The 13,976-nt window shown below is 40.9% G+C and overlaps 1 protein-coding gene across 4 annotated transcripts in view; it reads right to left on the reverse strand.

Annotated features, from left to right (window-relative positions):
* PIK3AP1 (phosphoinositide-3-kinase adaptor protein 1) overlaps positions 1-13,976 on the reverse strand; it is a 51,257-nt gene that overhangs the window by 4,278 nt on the left and 33,003 nt on the right. For all 4 annotated transcript variants that reach the window (XM_062606697.1, XM_062606695.1, XM_062606699.1 and 1 more), the window contains 8 exons: positions 8,229-8,324; positions 6,621-6,800; positions 5,771-5,833; positions 4,565-4,770; positions 2,844-2,916; positions 2,352-2,507; positions 557-627; positions 263-372 (listed from right to left, as the gene is read on the reverse strand). In XM_062606697.1, coding sequence (XP_062462681.1) covers positions 263-372; positions 557-627; positions 2,352-2,507; positions 2,844-2,916; positions 4,565-4,770; positions 5,771-5,833; positions 6,621-6,800; positions 8,229-8,324 — 955 coding nt within the window. The remainder of the gene's footprint in view (positions 1-262; positions 373-556; positions 628-2,351; positions 2,508-2,843; positions 2,917-4,564; positions 4,771-5,770; positions 5,834-6,620; positions 6,801-8,228; positions 8,325-13,976) is intronic.

Here is a 13,976-nt window from a genome sequence, read left to right on the forward strand (position 1 = left end):
TGTGTGCTTCAATACTGCTGCCCTTGCATCATGTGAACCACAGTAACAGTACTACAATTGGCATGTTACTAACCAGGAAACCAATTCCACCAAGGATTCCAGATGAGGAACGAGAATTTTACAATTTCTAACAGCATGCATTTATAAATAATAGACTGGTAAATCTTGCTGAAAGACATATTTGCTTCCTGCCTTGCTTTCTGCCCAAGGCTTCTACATTGATGCACAGATCACTCACGTCTAAGCTGCTTTTTAGCTTTACCTGCTTGCACCTCGAGGAGGCACTCTGGGAGGCCTTTCTGGGAATGGCAGCCTCTCTGTTCGGTGGGTAACTGGGCTGCGGCTTCTAGTTGTTTCTGCAACTTCATTGTCCTACAAAATGAGGAAAGAGGTTACAGGCCAGCAAAATTTGGTCCTTGTTAGCTTCACAACAGAAGTGGCTACATTTGCCATTTCTGCAAATGCAGTGCTATCCCTGAGCATCTTTTCTTCACATGAAAACAAAGCCATGTACTTAAGAACAGTGGACCAGTATGTAGCAGAGGTGAGAACCTACCTCACTGTCCCCTTCCATCCCACTGCTGACACTCAATATGCTCCGAGTGCTGGAGCGGTTACTTGCACTACCTAGAGTAAACAAGATAAAAACAAACTGATTATTAAATCCTGGTGATTTAACTGCAAAACACTAATTCAGGGCTCCTTCTAATCTCTTGCACACATCATTTAATGCTTGTTTAGATTAATTTATTTCCACTGTTATTTTTCACATGTTCAGGATCCAAACAATTGCATTTCATACAATGCTGAGCACAGGGCCAGATCATTCAGTTTTGCTTTCTTTCTAGCCAATTTCTGCCCTCTCTAGGTCCAGGCTTCTGGTTAAATACTCTCAACCATAACCTAACTGAAAGGATACAATGCCATATCAGCTGCCAAGTCAGGCAAATATTTTCACAAGTGTTACACACCCAACATTTATGTATATTTAAATTATCGGTCTCCATGTCTTTAACAACTGCATGGAGTTAAATGGCTCTGAGCACTGTCACACATTCATTCCTTTAGTAAGTGACTGCTCATGATGTTATTGTTCCCAATAGCTGTTCACCACCTCCTCTCACAACAATCCTTACTCATTATAGGAATGTTTCCTAGTCTACTTCAGAGCTAAAAATTACAAGTTTGTTCAAACAGCCTGCAGCAACCATTTATGCAAACCCATTTAACTTGCATGAACCCAGACTATGAAATGTTTTTGCAGTCAGACATGCCATCTCTGAAGGGGACAGCAACATACAAACATATCTTACATTGCTATGGCTGGTTTCAGTCACAAATGCATAATGTTCTGTAGGGCTGTTCAATACTAGGACACTAATGTTCAGAAACCTATACATTGAAATGGAGGCTAGAGAGGTTCTCTCATAAGATGCACCTCCTCCCTAACCTTGGTGATGTAACTCATTATCAGTTGGTTCAAACAGCAGCGCTTAAAGAGTGATAAATATTGTATTCGGGTCCATTCTCACAGTCATGCCATGGGAAAGAGAGCCAAGCTGCACATAGTGAACTCCTTAGACGCATTAACATTTCTCTCAACTGCTTATATGCAAGTTACTGGCTCTGTCAACTGCCTCTGGCACCTACTTTGGACATGTGCCAGTTCTATCTTGCCAAGAGCCACAAAGGTAGTAACCTCACTGGGTCTCAATTTTCCTTTCAGAGCACCAAAATGATCTTGATTTCTGCAAGAATTGTGCAGTCTGCAATAACAGCAAGAACGCAGGTATTTAATTTGTGCAAATTAAACCTAATAAAAAACAAAGATAATAAAAATGTGCAGACTGTGTAAGTTACTCAAGAGGTCCCACATGAAAAATGTTGTCCTTTATTTGCAACAGCTGAGGAAACTACAGCAGATATGGGTTCCCAGCCTGCAATATAACTATGTCCTTCAAACCAGAAGAGCACACTGCCTGCTGAGAGTTATGGCAATGTATCATCCTTTTGTTTCTAAGGCAGCAGCTGCCATATACTTTTAAGAACTGGAGACAGGTAATATGCTTTCCCTGAAGAGGCTCAAGGGAATTTTTCACTCAGCTTTCAGGTTCTCCTCCTGCAGAGATGCAGGTGAGAGATGCTCAAACCCCTTGATGTACCTGGAGTTGCTTTTACCGTTTTGAGAACAGCCTGCATGCAACAGAATGCATGCAGGGTTTGGTGTGGTGAGTCAGCACTGGGATTCAGTAACAGAAGTCTTGTCCCCTGAGCTTACTCCAGAGTCAGTCTGGGGAAGTGTTTTCCATCCAGCATTCCTGTAAAGAGGGTGGCACTCAGGGCTCGCTTACTTGTTGTGCTAGATGTGCTTTCTGTTTTCCAGTCTCCTCGCTTTAACTCATTTTTTGGTGGGAAAACATTTTTCCTGGGTGTGTATTCATATATTCCACATTCTGGTTTCCCCAAAGTATTATGAGAATGTCGAATGGGTACTGTAATTTCCAAATCTGAAAGGGAAAACGAACAGCTCAGAAGGCTCTAGGCAAGTATAGTCCCTGAGGGACAGCTTTCCACCTGAGAAAAAGTTAAACATGATCACGTAAGGGCGATCATACATGTGATATACATTGAATGGATCAAGATTTACTCCACAGATGTGGGCATCCTTTCCTCAGTCTGGAAAATTAAGGAGTAAAGTGCTATGTTTTAGCCAACAGACATATGGATGTGAATATTAAAATACGACAAAACTACAATACACATGGAAACACTTCTGCCTGAAAAGCATATTAATATTGTCAGCTGCTTCATTACCAGAGAATGTCAGAATCAGAGACTGTTACCTGCAGCTTTGTCTTTTTTTTGCTTCTCCATTTGCCTCCTGGTTATGCTGTCTCGTAGCCGTTTCAGGTTTTCCTAGAAACATCACAAGATATTCTTTTCAGGGCTTTGGTAAAGGAGGATGAGCAGCTTTCTGAAAAGTTAGCCAGTATCGTATTTCAGCTAACTTTTCAACCCAGCTGTAACAAAGACTGCTAGACTTGGCTGAAGTCCAAACCATATCAACAGGTTTTAATTTATTCCCTTCAGAAATCCATATGTGCCTTTCAGAAGCCAGTTTTTTTCTGATGTCCATTGTGTGTGTTTAGGTCAAGTGCACAGACTCACTGGCAGTTGCAGATAAGCAGCACATTTAGTTTAGAACTTCCTCTATTTTCTGTTTCCACTGTGACACTGGCACAAAAACAAGACCCATGATCAAGCATAGTCCTTTCTGTACTAATGAACAGATAATTCTGACTGCAGGGTTCAGAGGAGACTGCCATGCATCCCAGAGAGCGAGGGAAAATTCAGAGTGTCCCCTCTAGAGCAAGAGGGGACACCTGGAAATGTAATCGGGAGCAAAGCCTCTTCACCACTGTATGGCAGCATACTGGCAAGATCTGGAACTTTTTAAAGCTGCTAACGGGATGGGGCACAGAGCATGATACTTCATCTCTGCTACAGATATCCACTGAAGTAGCACTGCATTCTTTATTGACAGAAGTAGGGATTTCTCTACTGTTTCTGGGTAGAGAGGACCCTTCAAAGTTTTTGTTCTGACAGCTGCCAAAACAGTGTCACACGCTGGAGACCAGCACATCAAGTGCGAGAACAGACTGCTGCAGCATGAACAAAAAGCTTCAAATGAAGCAGGCAGTGATTTTAAAGAGGGAGCCCCACTCTAACCTGAGAATGGAAATTTTAAACTATGACTTCTAGTTTCATCAGTCATTTTGTTGCTGCTGCCAACATGATTCCTTCTTTCAGCTAAACCACCCAAACACTGTGCTTTCACTTTTGACTATTGCTAGACGTTGCACAGATGCAAATAACAGATAGTCATGGAGCCATCAAACACCCAGGGAAAGATCAAACCATTTACAATATAGGACTTCAAAGCCAATACACCATCTGGGACACCAAATCTTCACTGATCTGAAATGGATGAGAACTGACCAGTTAAATGTGCACCACAGAAGTCCCCCACCAGCAGGCAGGTGCTAGGTGACTTCTAGAAAGGTAACTCAGCCAACTGGATTTGGCCGAATTCATAATGCACAGATCTTCCAAACCTCAGAATAGTACTACAACACAATCAAATCTGTAAAAGAGCTGCCTGTTTACTGCCGCATGAGAACAACCCCTCCATGATGCTGGGGATCGACTCTTCACTAGGGACTGTAGTGATAAGACAAGGGGTAATGGGTTAAAACTTAAACAGGGGAAGTTTAGATTGGATATAAGGAGGAAGTTCTCTACTGTAAGGGTGGTGAGGCACTGGAATGGGTTGCCCAAGGAAGCTGTGAATGCTCCATCCCTGGTGGTGTTCAAGGCCAGGTTGGGCAGAGCCTTGGGTGACATGGTTTAGTGTGAGGTGTCCCTGCACAAGGCAGGGGGCTTGGAACTGGATGATTTTAAGGTCCTTTCCAACCCTACCTATTCTATGATTCTATGCTGAACAGCTTGTAAGATGTATCTAGAGAGACAGATGCATTTCTTAAACAGTAGAGTAAGCCTGTACCTGCTGGAACCGGAATGATTCTGATCTTTTTTTCTGGTTCAACTGCCACTCCTTAAAATGAAGTACAGCTTCATCAACAGTGAGTATGCCCATTTTCACTTGTTCTTGTAATGTTATCAGCTGCCGTTGACCTGGGGTTTTCATTCCAGCAAATGGATCATATATGCTTGATTGAGATGGATCCCTTACAGGCCTGACTATTGTCTCTGAAGAAAGAACACCACCAAAAATGTTATTGAACTTGTGGCACCTGCCCTCCTCACTGAATACAAAGAAAATCAAGCACCCTTGGTACAGCAGAGATTTAAAAAAAAAAAAAAACAACAAAAAAAAAAAAACAAAAAAAAAAAAAACAAAAAAAAAAAAAACAAACAAAAACCTACAAATTGAATGACTCCCTAACCAGAAGAGTATTTTCTCCTTATGCCATCTTGCTATTTGCCCAGCTGAGAGATAGCCCTGTACGCAAGTATGTCCCAGGGATAATCTCTGCTCTTACAAACATAATTTAAGTGAACAGCACAAAATGTACTCCTTAAAATGCTCTGCTTCCTCACTGCAAAAATATCTCTCTCCTCAGCAGTTCACAAAACAGAGCTTTCACCTTGACATTCACCAAAGTAGACTCTTCTTGGGTAATCCGTGCAGCGTAACTGCAGAAACAGAGGTGAAAACTCATCCTACTCTTTGTAACTCATTTGCAACATGAAGAGTAGTTTGTAACATGTGAGATAAAAGTTCAGATACAATCCCTAGCACTCTGATGGTGCACAGGATAAGAGGTGAAAGATTAGGGCACAGTTTTGGATGTGCAGAGATCAATGGCAAGCAGTTCACTAAAGGTTAAATCCCAGGAAATAATGATCAACAGGCAGTGGATATATGCAGAAGATCAAAAGTGGGACATTTACTCCATAAAGTAATATGAATGACAACATAAAGGACTTCAGTGATTATTATGCCAGAGGATAAACTCCAAGACAGGGGATATGTACAGGATGTGATAAAGGGGTACCTTTCATTCTGCTGTTACAAAATGTTTTCAGTATCACATAAGGTCAGAAAGCTTGGGTCCTTCATATAGGACTAGTATCCCCAGAGCCTTGTAAAAAAGACTGTTCTGTCACATTTCATACAAACGAAGTTATCTCAGCAGATTTGCTTTAGGATTACTGGAAAGATTTTCAGGGTGAACTTCTGACTTACCTTTCTTAACTCTTCCTCTGGCGATGTAGAGATTCTCAGGTCTTTTTGCTTTCTGTGCAAAAACTGTAAACCAAACAATCCTTAAATACTGAAACACATCTCATGAAGACAGAGATAACAAGCATAAATATGGGAAGCAAACATAATTCTACACTGCATTATAGCTTCTGTTACCCTACTATGTCCATTTAAGAAAACAAGAAGTTGCAATAGATCTCCTCTTCTATTGACCTCAACTGATTTAACTCAGCCACTTTCAAGAGAAGTCTGGATAGTATAATATAATATTTCCCCCAAATCCTGCCATGGGGGGAAGGAGGAGTCACTGAAATTCCTCTCCCACACATTACTGTGGTTCTTGTTAAAATGTTTGTAAAATATGATCAAGATTTCTAAAACTGTCTAGTAAACTAGGAGGAACAATTTTCTTCAATTAAACCCCACTTCAAAGGGAGGTATTGATGTATAGAATCAGGTCCTGTACAAATGCTACTGAATCAGTGGTACCATTATAGAGCAGTAACATCTTAATTTATTAGCTTGATTGTCTCCCTATAATATCAGGATCTTTCTAATTTAGTTGGATGTGTTTATACCATTTAGGGGTTATGTGTCATTAAGCACAAGCTCAGGCCAAGACCTCAGAATACAATATCCCCACATTTTCAGATGAGGCAGATGAAAACAGATGTGAAATTGGATCCCAAAGGTAATCCAGCTCCAGAGCCAAATAATCCAGAGGTCTCAAAAACCTGTAGATTTTCTTGGTGTTGATTTAGCAACTGGAGCCCATGTGAAGGCCATTCTACAGTTGACTAGTCTACAGTTTAGGTCCTGGTACCCAACTCACTTTTGGAGATGTACAGCTCATTGTCTGGCTGTGGAGAGCTGGTCTCTGGTCTTGGAACAGGAACTGGAGGTCTGCTAGCCATTTCCTGTGGAAAAGTATCTTGTTCCACTGAGTAGTACACATCTTCACCATACTGCTGGTAAGCTCCTTCCTCTGAATCTGGCACATCCATTCTACTGCCTACAACAGAGTAGAGTTTGTAAGAAAAACAACCTGGCCACTTCACTGAACACTGCATCCTTCCAGAGGCACTGTGTACCACATTCTTACCAACATGGCCATTTCACAGGCAAAAACATTCAGTTTTGCAATGACTTAAAAGTGCCAAAGCCCTTCAAGACAGGACTTCATAAGTCACTAACATCTAGTAGCATGCAAGTGTTTGCCACTAAGCCTGTACCATCTGTTTTGGAAAAAAAAACCATAGCAAAAAATCCCATAACTGTTTTTAAGAATTTGAGGAACAGTTAGTTCAACTAATTCCAGTTAATTAACATATCATAACAATTAACAAATCAGAGCACTGGTTTCCAAAAGCTACTTACGGTGGTCTACAAAGTACTATAGAGAATTATTCCTTTGTCTGAAATGAGAAATCTCAATCAGCTGACAAGATATTTGATCTCAGTGTGTCTCAGAGGAAGCTGGGTATGCATGTCTGTACTTAACGAATCCAGCTACCATTATACCACCTCACCATCTCCACTCTATTCTCACTCCTAAAATTACTGCAAATGTTGTAAGACCTGATTTAAAAGCTAGTTTCCCTCTGTTTGCATGGTAGCAAAATGAATTAAGAAGCTCTGGAGTAACTCCCTACTCTGTTACCAAGTCACAACTAAATACCAAAACCACTCGACTGCCTTCCCTTTAGTTGATATTATAACACCTCATTGAGTCAACACAGTGGGACTGCCAGAGCACTGGTGTTGGCAGGGAAAACAGAACAAGCTGTTACAAGCCCCAGACTTCATCTAGGTCTGAGTCCAGCTGGGTCACCCATAAAACATGAGTCTGTATCCCATGGAACCTGGCAAGTCAGGAAAAGGCTTGAACAACCCAATCATGTTCGGTGGGGATAGCATGGAGCTAAGGTCTGATTGTGGTCAAAGAAGTCTCAGGGAGCACTGAAGAGGAAGAGCACAGATCAGGTTTGGGAGCCAGCAGTTCCTTTCCTCTTTCCAGGTTGCTGCTTTCAATGTACAGAATTTTGAATAAAGCATCTACATTGAAATTCATCACTAGTTTGTGCTGCTGCACTTTATACTCAGCATCTGCCCATGAGGAAAGCCTGTACCTACATCCGGACACCAGAATTAATTCCCATTAGGACAGAAGACAAGAGATTCCTGACTAGATACCAGCTGTATGCTTGCACTCACTAGTAGGCAAGGACTGGAATTAGAAACCACTCCTCCTCTTTGGTAAGAAACTAACTGCATTTGTGGTATCACCTCACAAGCTGTTCGTCCTGTTTGTACCCACTAAGGCAAAGCCATGCCAAAAAGTGTGGACTAGCTCCTATCTTTACAGATCAAGGACAAATCTCAAGTTCTGTTTCATTGCTTTAGCTGTGCTATGGCAATCCTCTCTCCAAACAGGTCTCACCTTCTAAAAACTTGCGGAGCATTGAGTCTTTTGTAGTTAGAGAAATTTCATCTCCACCAACTGGAGTGTCTGGTTTGGACTGAAGCATCTCTACATCTGAAAAAAAAAAATCAGAAAGATGAGCCTGTTGATTATGCCTTTAAATATGTGGAGTAATATAACATAACATAATGAAATCATGTGATATTTCTGACTGGACATTAGGCTTATGGTGAAAGATCAAAGAGGAAGCCAGGCAACTGACCAGATATTTGCCTCAAAAAAGGCTCCAAAGTTGCTATATTCACCCAACTCTGCACAAGTCTTTGCCAGCTGCCTGATGCTTATGCTTGAGGGTGACTAACATTCATAACTGAGAAGTTCTGACAAGCCTCCAAGCAGGCACTGAGGATTAGCTATTATTGAGAGTGTGTTGGCCAGGTGAAGGTTTTGGCCTCTGCACAATGCTCCTGAGAGAGCAAACTGAGTGGAAGCTCTGTGACTTGGCAAAACAAGACCTTAAATGGCAATTTGCCCATGACACAGAAGATAGTATTTGTTTTGCTTATTGGATAAAAGTCAAAACAGCTGGCTGAGATAATTAGTTGGACTGGAAAGTGTACAGAGGGTCAGATGATAATTTAGTACTGAGAAAGCAGTGACAGTGAACAATAAGGTATTTTGTTAATTCAGTGGTTTTGACATAAGGAATTCTAATTCCAAAAAAGAGGCAACCTCATTGTAACACTAAAACTAATCCTAAAACTAAAATGCTCGTAATGAGTGATATAAATGAATTGTTGAGGCTTATTATTGTAAGTGAATTGCTGAGGCATATTGTGAAATATCTATTACGTAAACTAGATGGTTTAGGTTACATAAGAGAATATGAAATATTTCTCTATAAATGTAATTTTAGTATCTGCTGTCTTCTGCTAAGCTGAAGAGATTTTGAGAGAGGGATAAGAACATGCTAGCAGAATTTTGCTTTGTTAGAATGTTGTGGAGGTTTTCAAGTAATAATTGTCAAAGGACTCACTGACAGTCATGTGAATGCATCCAACCTAGCTTTAGCCTCACAGGAATACCTCCAGCATAGACACAGCAATGCTGCATGCTGTGTGGACTAACCACACTAGCAGCTTCTCAAGAGCTCTGCAGTCCATGCCAACCTGCATGCTGCTGGAGCTAATTGCGCATCACCTACCTCATATAAAGGTCACTTAAGTTTTGCTGCATTACTACATGGAAGCACATATTTGACATTTGAGCATCCTGAAGTATTACCACTACAGACCTGTATCTTCCTGTAGAGTGATTTTTCCCTCTTGCAGCCACCACAATTACTTTTAACATAGCTTTTAGAAATTAGCCTCTAGCAAACAGAGGCCTAGAGGAAAGCCACCACTTTATGGATTTGGGGGCAGAACAGGATGTGAGAGGTGTGCAAAGCTCCTTTCATCCTCTGTGGAGGGAACAGTAGCTTCCCAGCTTTAGCCATTCTCTGCAGGATTACTAAACCTAACAGCAGTGCAACAGGATACCACAGGGTTTGTTTTCTATCACATAGTCAATGTAGTTAAATTAATCAACTAGTTAGTTCTCCTTCAAAGACACGGTTGCCACCTCACTACCCTCTTGCACATGGGCGTGTCTCACATACAGATGAGACCTAACATCTCATCAATGACACCTTCTGTTCCACTTGCTGCAAAAACAGGATAGCAAGACAGAAGTGACAAGAAGGTGGCACACACAAACTTGAGTAAAACGGGAAAGGTCACCAGATTTTCCTGAGGCTACTGGGGAAAGCTGGTCTGAAGGTTTAGCAGGAAGAGGGTTAAGTAGTTCCTAGATGTCAGAATTTAGTAGCTAAAAGATATTTATTCAAAGAGTTTTAAGTTTCCCTTTGCAGGGTTTAAGGCATCAGAAGACAGCGAAGAGACAGACACACAGAAGACAAGTTATAACCTACACACCCTTCACAACAGCTAAAATATCCATGCATGGGCACCCTTTACAAAGCAGTAATACCCTTCCCTCTAAACATTTGCAAACACTAGATGCCAGGTATTCGTGCACATGAGGCAAGCTACCTCTTTATAGAGGCCAGTCGTTTATTATGCAAGACAAAGGCTTCAATGTGTTGGCATAAATTACAACTCGGAACTTTATAAACAATTATATTTTTGTCCACAATTCTCTCAATTTGCTCAAGAATAACAAGGAGATTGCTGTTTCCTGCATTACATAAAGAAAAAAAAAATCAGTAAGGGCAGTGTTGAAAGCTTGGTCTTAAGAGAATAAAAATGGTGGAGGATGGAAGGGATATACAAGAAAGTAAAGTACAGAAGGGATATACAAGAGAGAGAGCATCACAACTTATATGTGAACTAACATCTGTTCTTTAGGTGCTGGAGGTCTGCAAATTACAGGACAATAGATTTCAGTCAGCTGAAACTCTCTGGGATAAAGGATTAAATCTCTGCATGAAATTCTCACTGTCTAGGGTCTGAGTGTCACACAGCTCACAGATATGGAAACAGTGTTAAGAATCCAGGTTTGTTTCCACCAGCCCTTAGCCACTGACACTGTTTGACCTTGGACAGAGGAAATACAGCCTAACTCTTTCCCCAGGTAAAACAGCGTAAAGCACACACCAGGCAGTTTAATCTTCACACAGATCAAACAGGTTTCCGCATTTTCAAGAGTCCTTGCTCTCAGAGCCCATGCTGCACACAACTTCAGCCTACTTAAAATGCTCCATTTTGCAAAAATCAGCAGGAGGTGCTGGTGAAAGGATAGCAGTAAAAGCAAAGCACTTTATCTGATGCTGTAGTTAATACTACCAGACTGATATGACGGAGATAACTCTCCCTTTTTTGCTATTGAGACTGCGTGACTCAGCTAGGTGACATTTACCTGCAACCTGCATCAACCTGCAGCATATTCTAGAAAATTATTATGTTTGACTTTACAGGTATTTGAAAAGCGTAATAGAAGGAAGGTGCTCTTCCAAAGCAGAAACTATTAGATTAATGATAAAAATTAAATAAGGCAATTCAATCTCATCATTAAAAACTAGCAAACAAGGTAACAGCAGGGGCTAGTAAATTCCCACTGATTTGGTTAGGAGTACCTTATGACCTACACTACTCAGGGCATTAAGACCTACCTGGAAAAGAACACTCCCCTCCAGCAGAAAGGGAGGCAGTGTTCTGTAGATGAATGAAATTTTTCCATTTTTTTTAATTCTATCATTTATCTCAAAGGGACAACTAGCAACTCAACACAAGTATGTGCATCTCCAGCTTAAGCAAAACTGGGCCCTTGCACAGCTTCTGCACTCTCTGTAAATATTTTCTGAGGACCAAATGCAGAGAGAAAAAACACACAACACATGAAACACACTGAAAATTGAATGAAGAGTACAAGAACTAACAGAACATTGCAGTATTCAAGTATCTGCTGCTGCTTTTGACTCATTACAATGGCTCCAGTCCTGCAATACCTTATTCTCAAACCAGATCCTGCCAGAAAAATTGACCCTGTGGTATATAACCTTCCTTTGATCAGTGTCTGAAAAACTGTGGTGGAAGCACATCTTGATCATAACAAATGGGCATTCAGCCACAATACAGCTACGCTTAAAATAGCCAAGGTATTGTCCTGTATATCACAGCCATAACTACTTACATAAGAGCTCACACTGAGAAAGTACCTCAGTGGAAGTTGATTATGATGTCCTAGGGAGTTTTTCATCCTCATAAACCTTTAAGTCAGTACAAAAGCTTGAAGCCTTTATTTGTGAAGGCAGTTCTAAACCACACAGCACCCATTAATCTTAGTGAGGGTTTGCCTGTGTGCTGGTATTCTAAATAATATTGAAAGACCTTCACTTTGAGAGAACCAATCTAAGTGTTGAACGCTGTACCAATTTAAACTTACCTGTTACAATACAGGTAGGTTTTAAGCACTGGTCAGACAAGCTGTAAATATTCTTCAGGCAAAGACTAACAGACTACATAAGAACAGGGATTTTCCAGTAAAAGACTCCTACTGTATTGCTCCTGAACACATATCTCTGTTACATTCCACTCAAGAGAACTCCTTAAGAAGCAGGAAACACACTCACATTCCTTGCTGAGGTATAAGCCATATACAGCATCTCACCGATGAGGAAAACATTTCAAAACACAGACTCATTCAGCTTTGCTTTTGAGTAAAGGAATCATAAGTATCTACTTTAGGGGCAGCTAAAGAGTTTTTGCCTTTTTTAGCCCTACTAGGCCGGCAAAGCCTGCAGCACATTTGCATACCAGGAGAACTTTCTGATGCTGATCCCATAAACCTCTGTCACCCTGCTGATCAGGAAATATGCCTGATGGACCTTTGCTACTGAGGAGGCTTAAGGAAAGCAGGCTGATTTAGGCTTCAAATGCACAACCTTTCCCACCCATAGCAACCTTTCCTAGCTCTCCATACCTGTGCCTGCCAGTCAAGCAGGCTCAGTTTTGTGTATTCATCCAAAACACCAGCCAGCCTCTCCCTGAGATCCATCAGTCAGAGTAAGTATGGGCAGGATAACCTATGTACTTGAATTGTTTAACTTAATGTGGCTTTTCAGAGAGGCTTTTTAGAGTCCAGGTCAAAATTGGTAAATTGCAAGGAATTTGTTTTGCATCCACAAAAGAAGGATTATCCCCTTCATAGTTTCTGAGAGATCTGGACATTTCAGGATGGAAGAAGACAAGTTGGGCTTAGTGGTTTTAAGCACGTTTTTTTCCCTCCACAGACTTAGTCCATCAGGGGTGCACTGGTTGCTTGCAGAGCTTCCAAACATCTAGAAATTCTCACCCCCATTACTGCAAACAGCAGTAGCTTTGTTCCTTAGGTGTCCAAGCAGGCTTACTGCTTAATCTCCACCTGAAGGCAGAATAATCTTAGTTTTGGTAGCAAAACTATCCCTGCAGAGGCCAAAGCTTCAGAAAAGAGTTTATGATTTCAGGTGGAGAACCAGCAAAGTCTTCTGGACTCCATAGTCAATGGAAATGTGCTTTATAACATCATTTAATCTAAAACAGGAGCAAACTAGCCCAGGGCAGATATAGCTATAAGCATAACTGTTTCAGTAAGTAAACTTTCTTCCTGAAGCAGCACACTTAAAACTGCAGATACACTGGAAGTCCTTATGCAGGTACTTAATTAGCTAGAATCTCTGCTCACCAAGGGAATCATAAAACATATCAGTGAAATGAATCTAGACAAAATATGAAGATAAGTAAGAACAGCAAATTTACAATTGCTTAACATAGATGCTTAGCTTGATATTTTCAATCAGCCTCACTGAATATTAATGGAATGGTGGAAAAGTTAAACATCTGCATATTTATCAGAATTAGCTCTATATTTTTAGCAATAAACTAAGTGGATTAGAATAATGATTTTGCACTTATAATCTTTTCAGTACACATTCCTAAATGTTCATTTTCTTTTGTTCTCAAGTTGTTGAGCTCAGCTCTTGTTTTTTCAGTTTCCCCATTGTCAGAAAAACACATCTTCCACCAGTGGCTATAGACCAGTGTCCTTAACTCTTGAATCACAAGAGAGAGAGAAGCAGGACAGTAAAAATTTGGTCTCTTCCAAATGCTAATTCACTTGCTCAGTGTCCAGGGAGTCCTCAAAGCACTGAGGAAAACATCTCTTGACCTTGTACAGTGCCAATCAGAGAAAGGTTTAGAGCAATTTTATTAGCCAGCCAGCTTGGAA

Source organism: Pezoporus occidentalis, unplaced genomic scaffold (genome assembly GCF_034315485.1).
Source record: "Pezoporus occidentalis ecotype Australia unplaced genomic scaffold, CSIRO_AGI_Poc_V1 ctg98, whole genome shotgun sequence".
Lineage (NCBI taxonomy): Eukaryota > Metazoa > Chordata > Aves > Psittaciformes > Psittacidae > Pezoporus > Pezoporus occidentalis.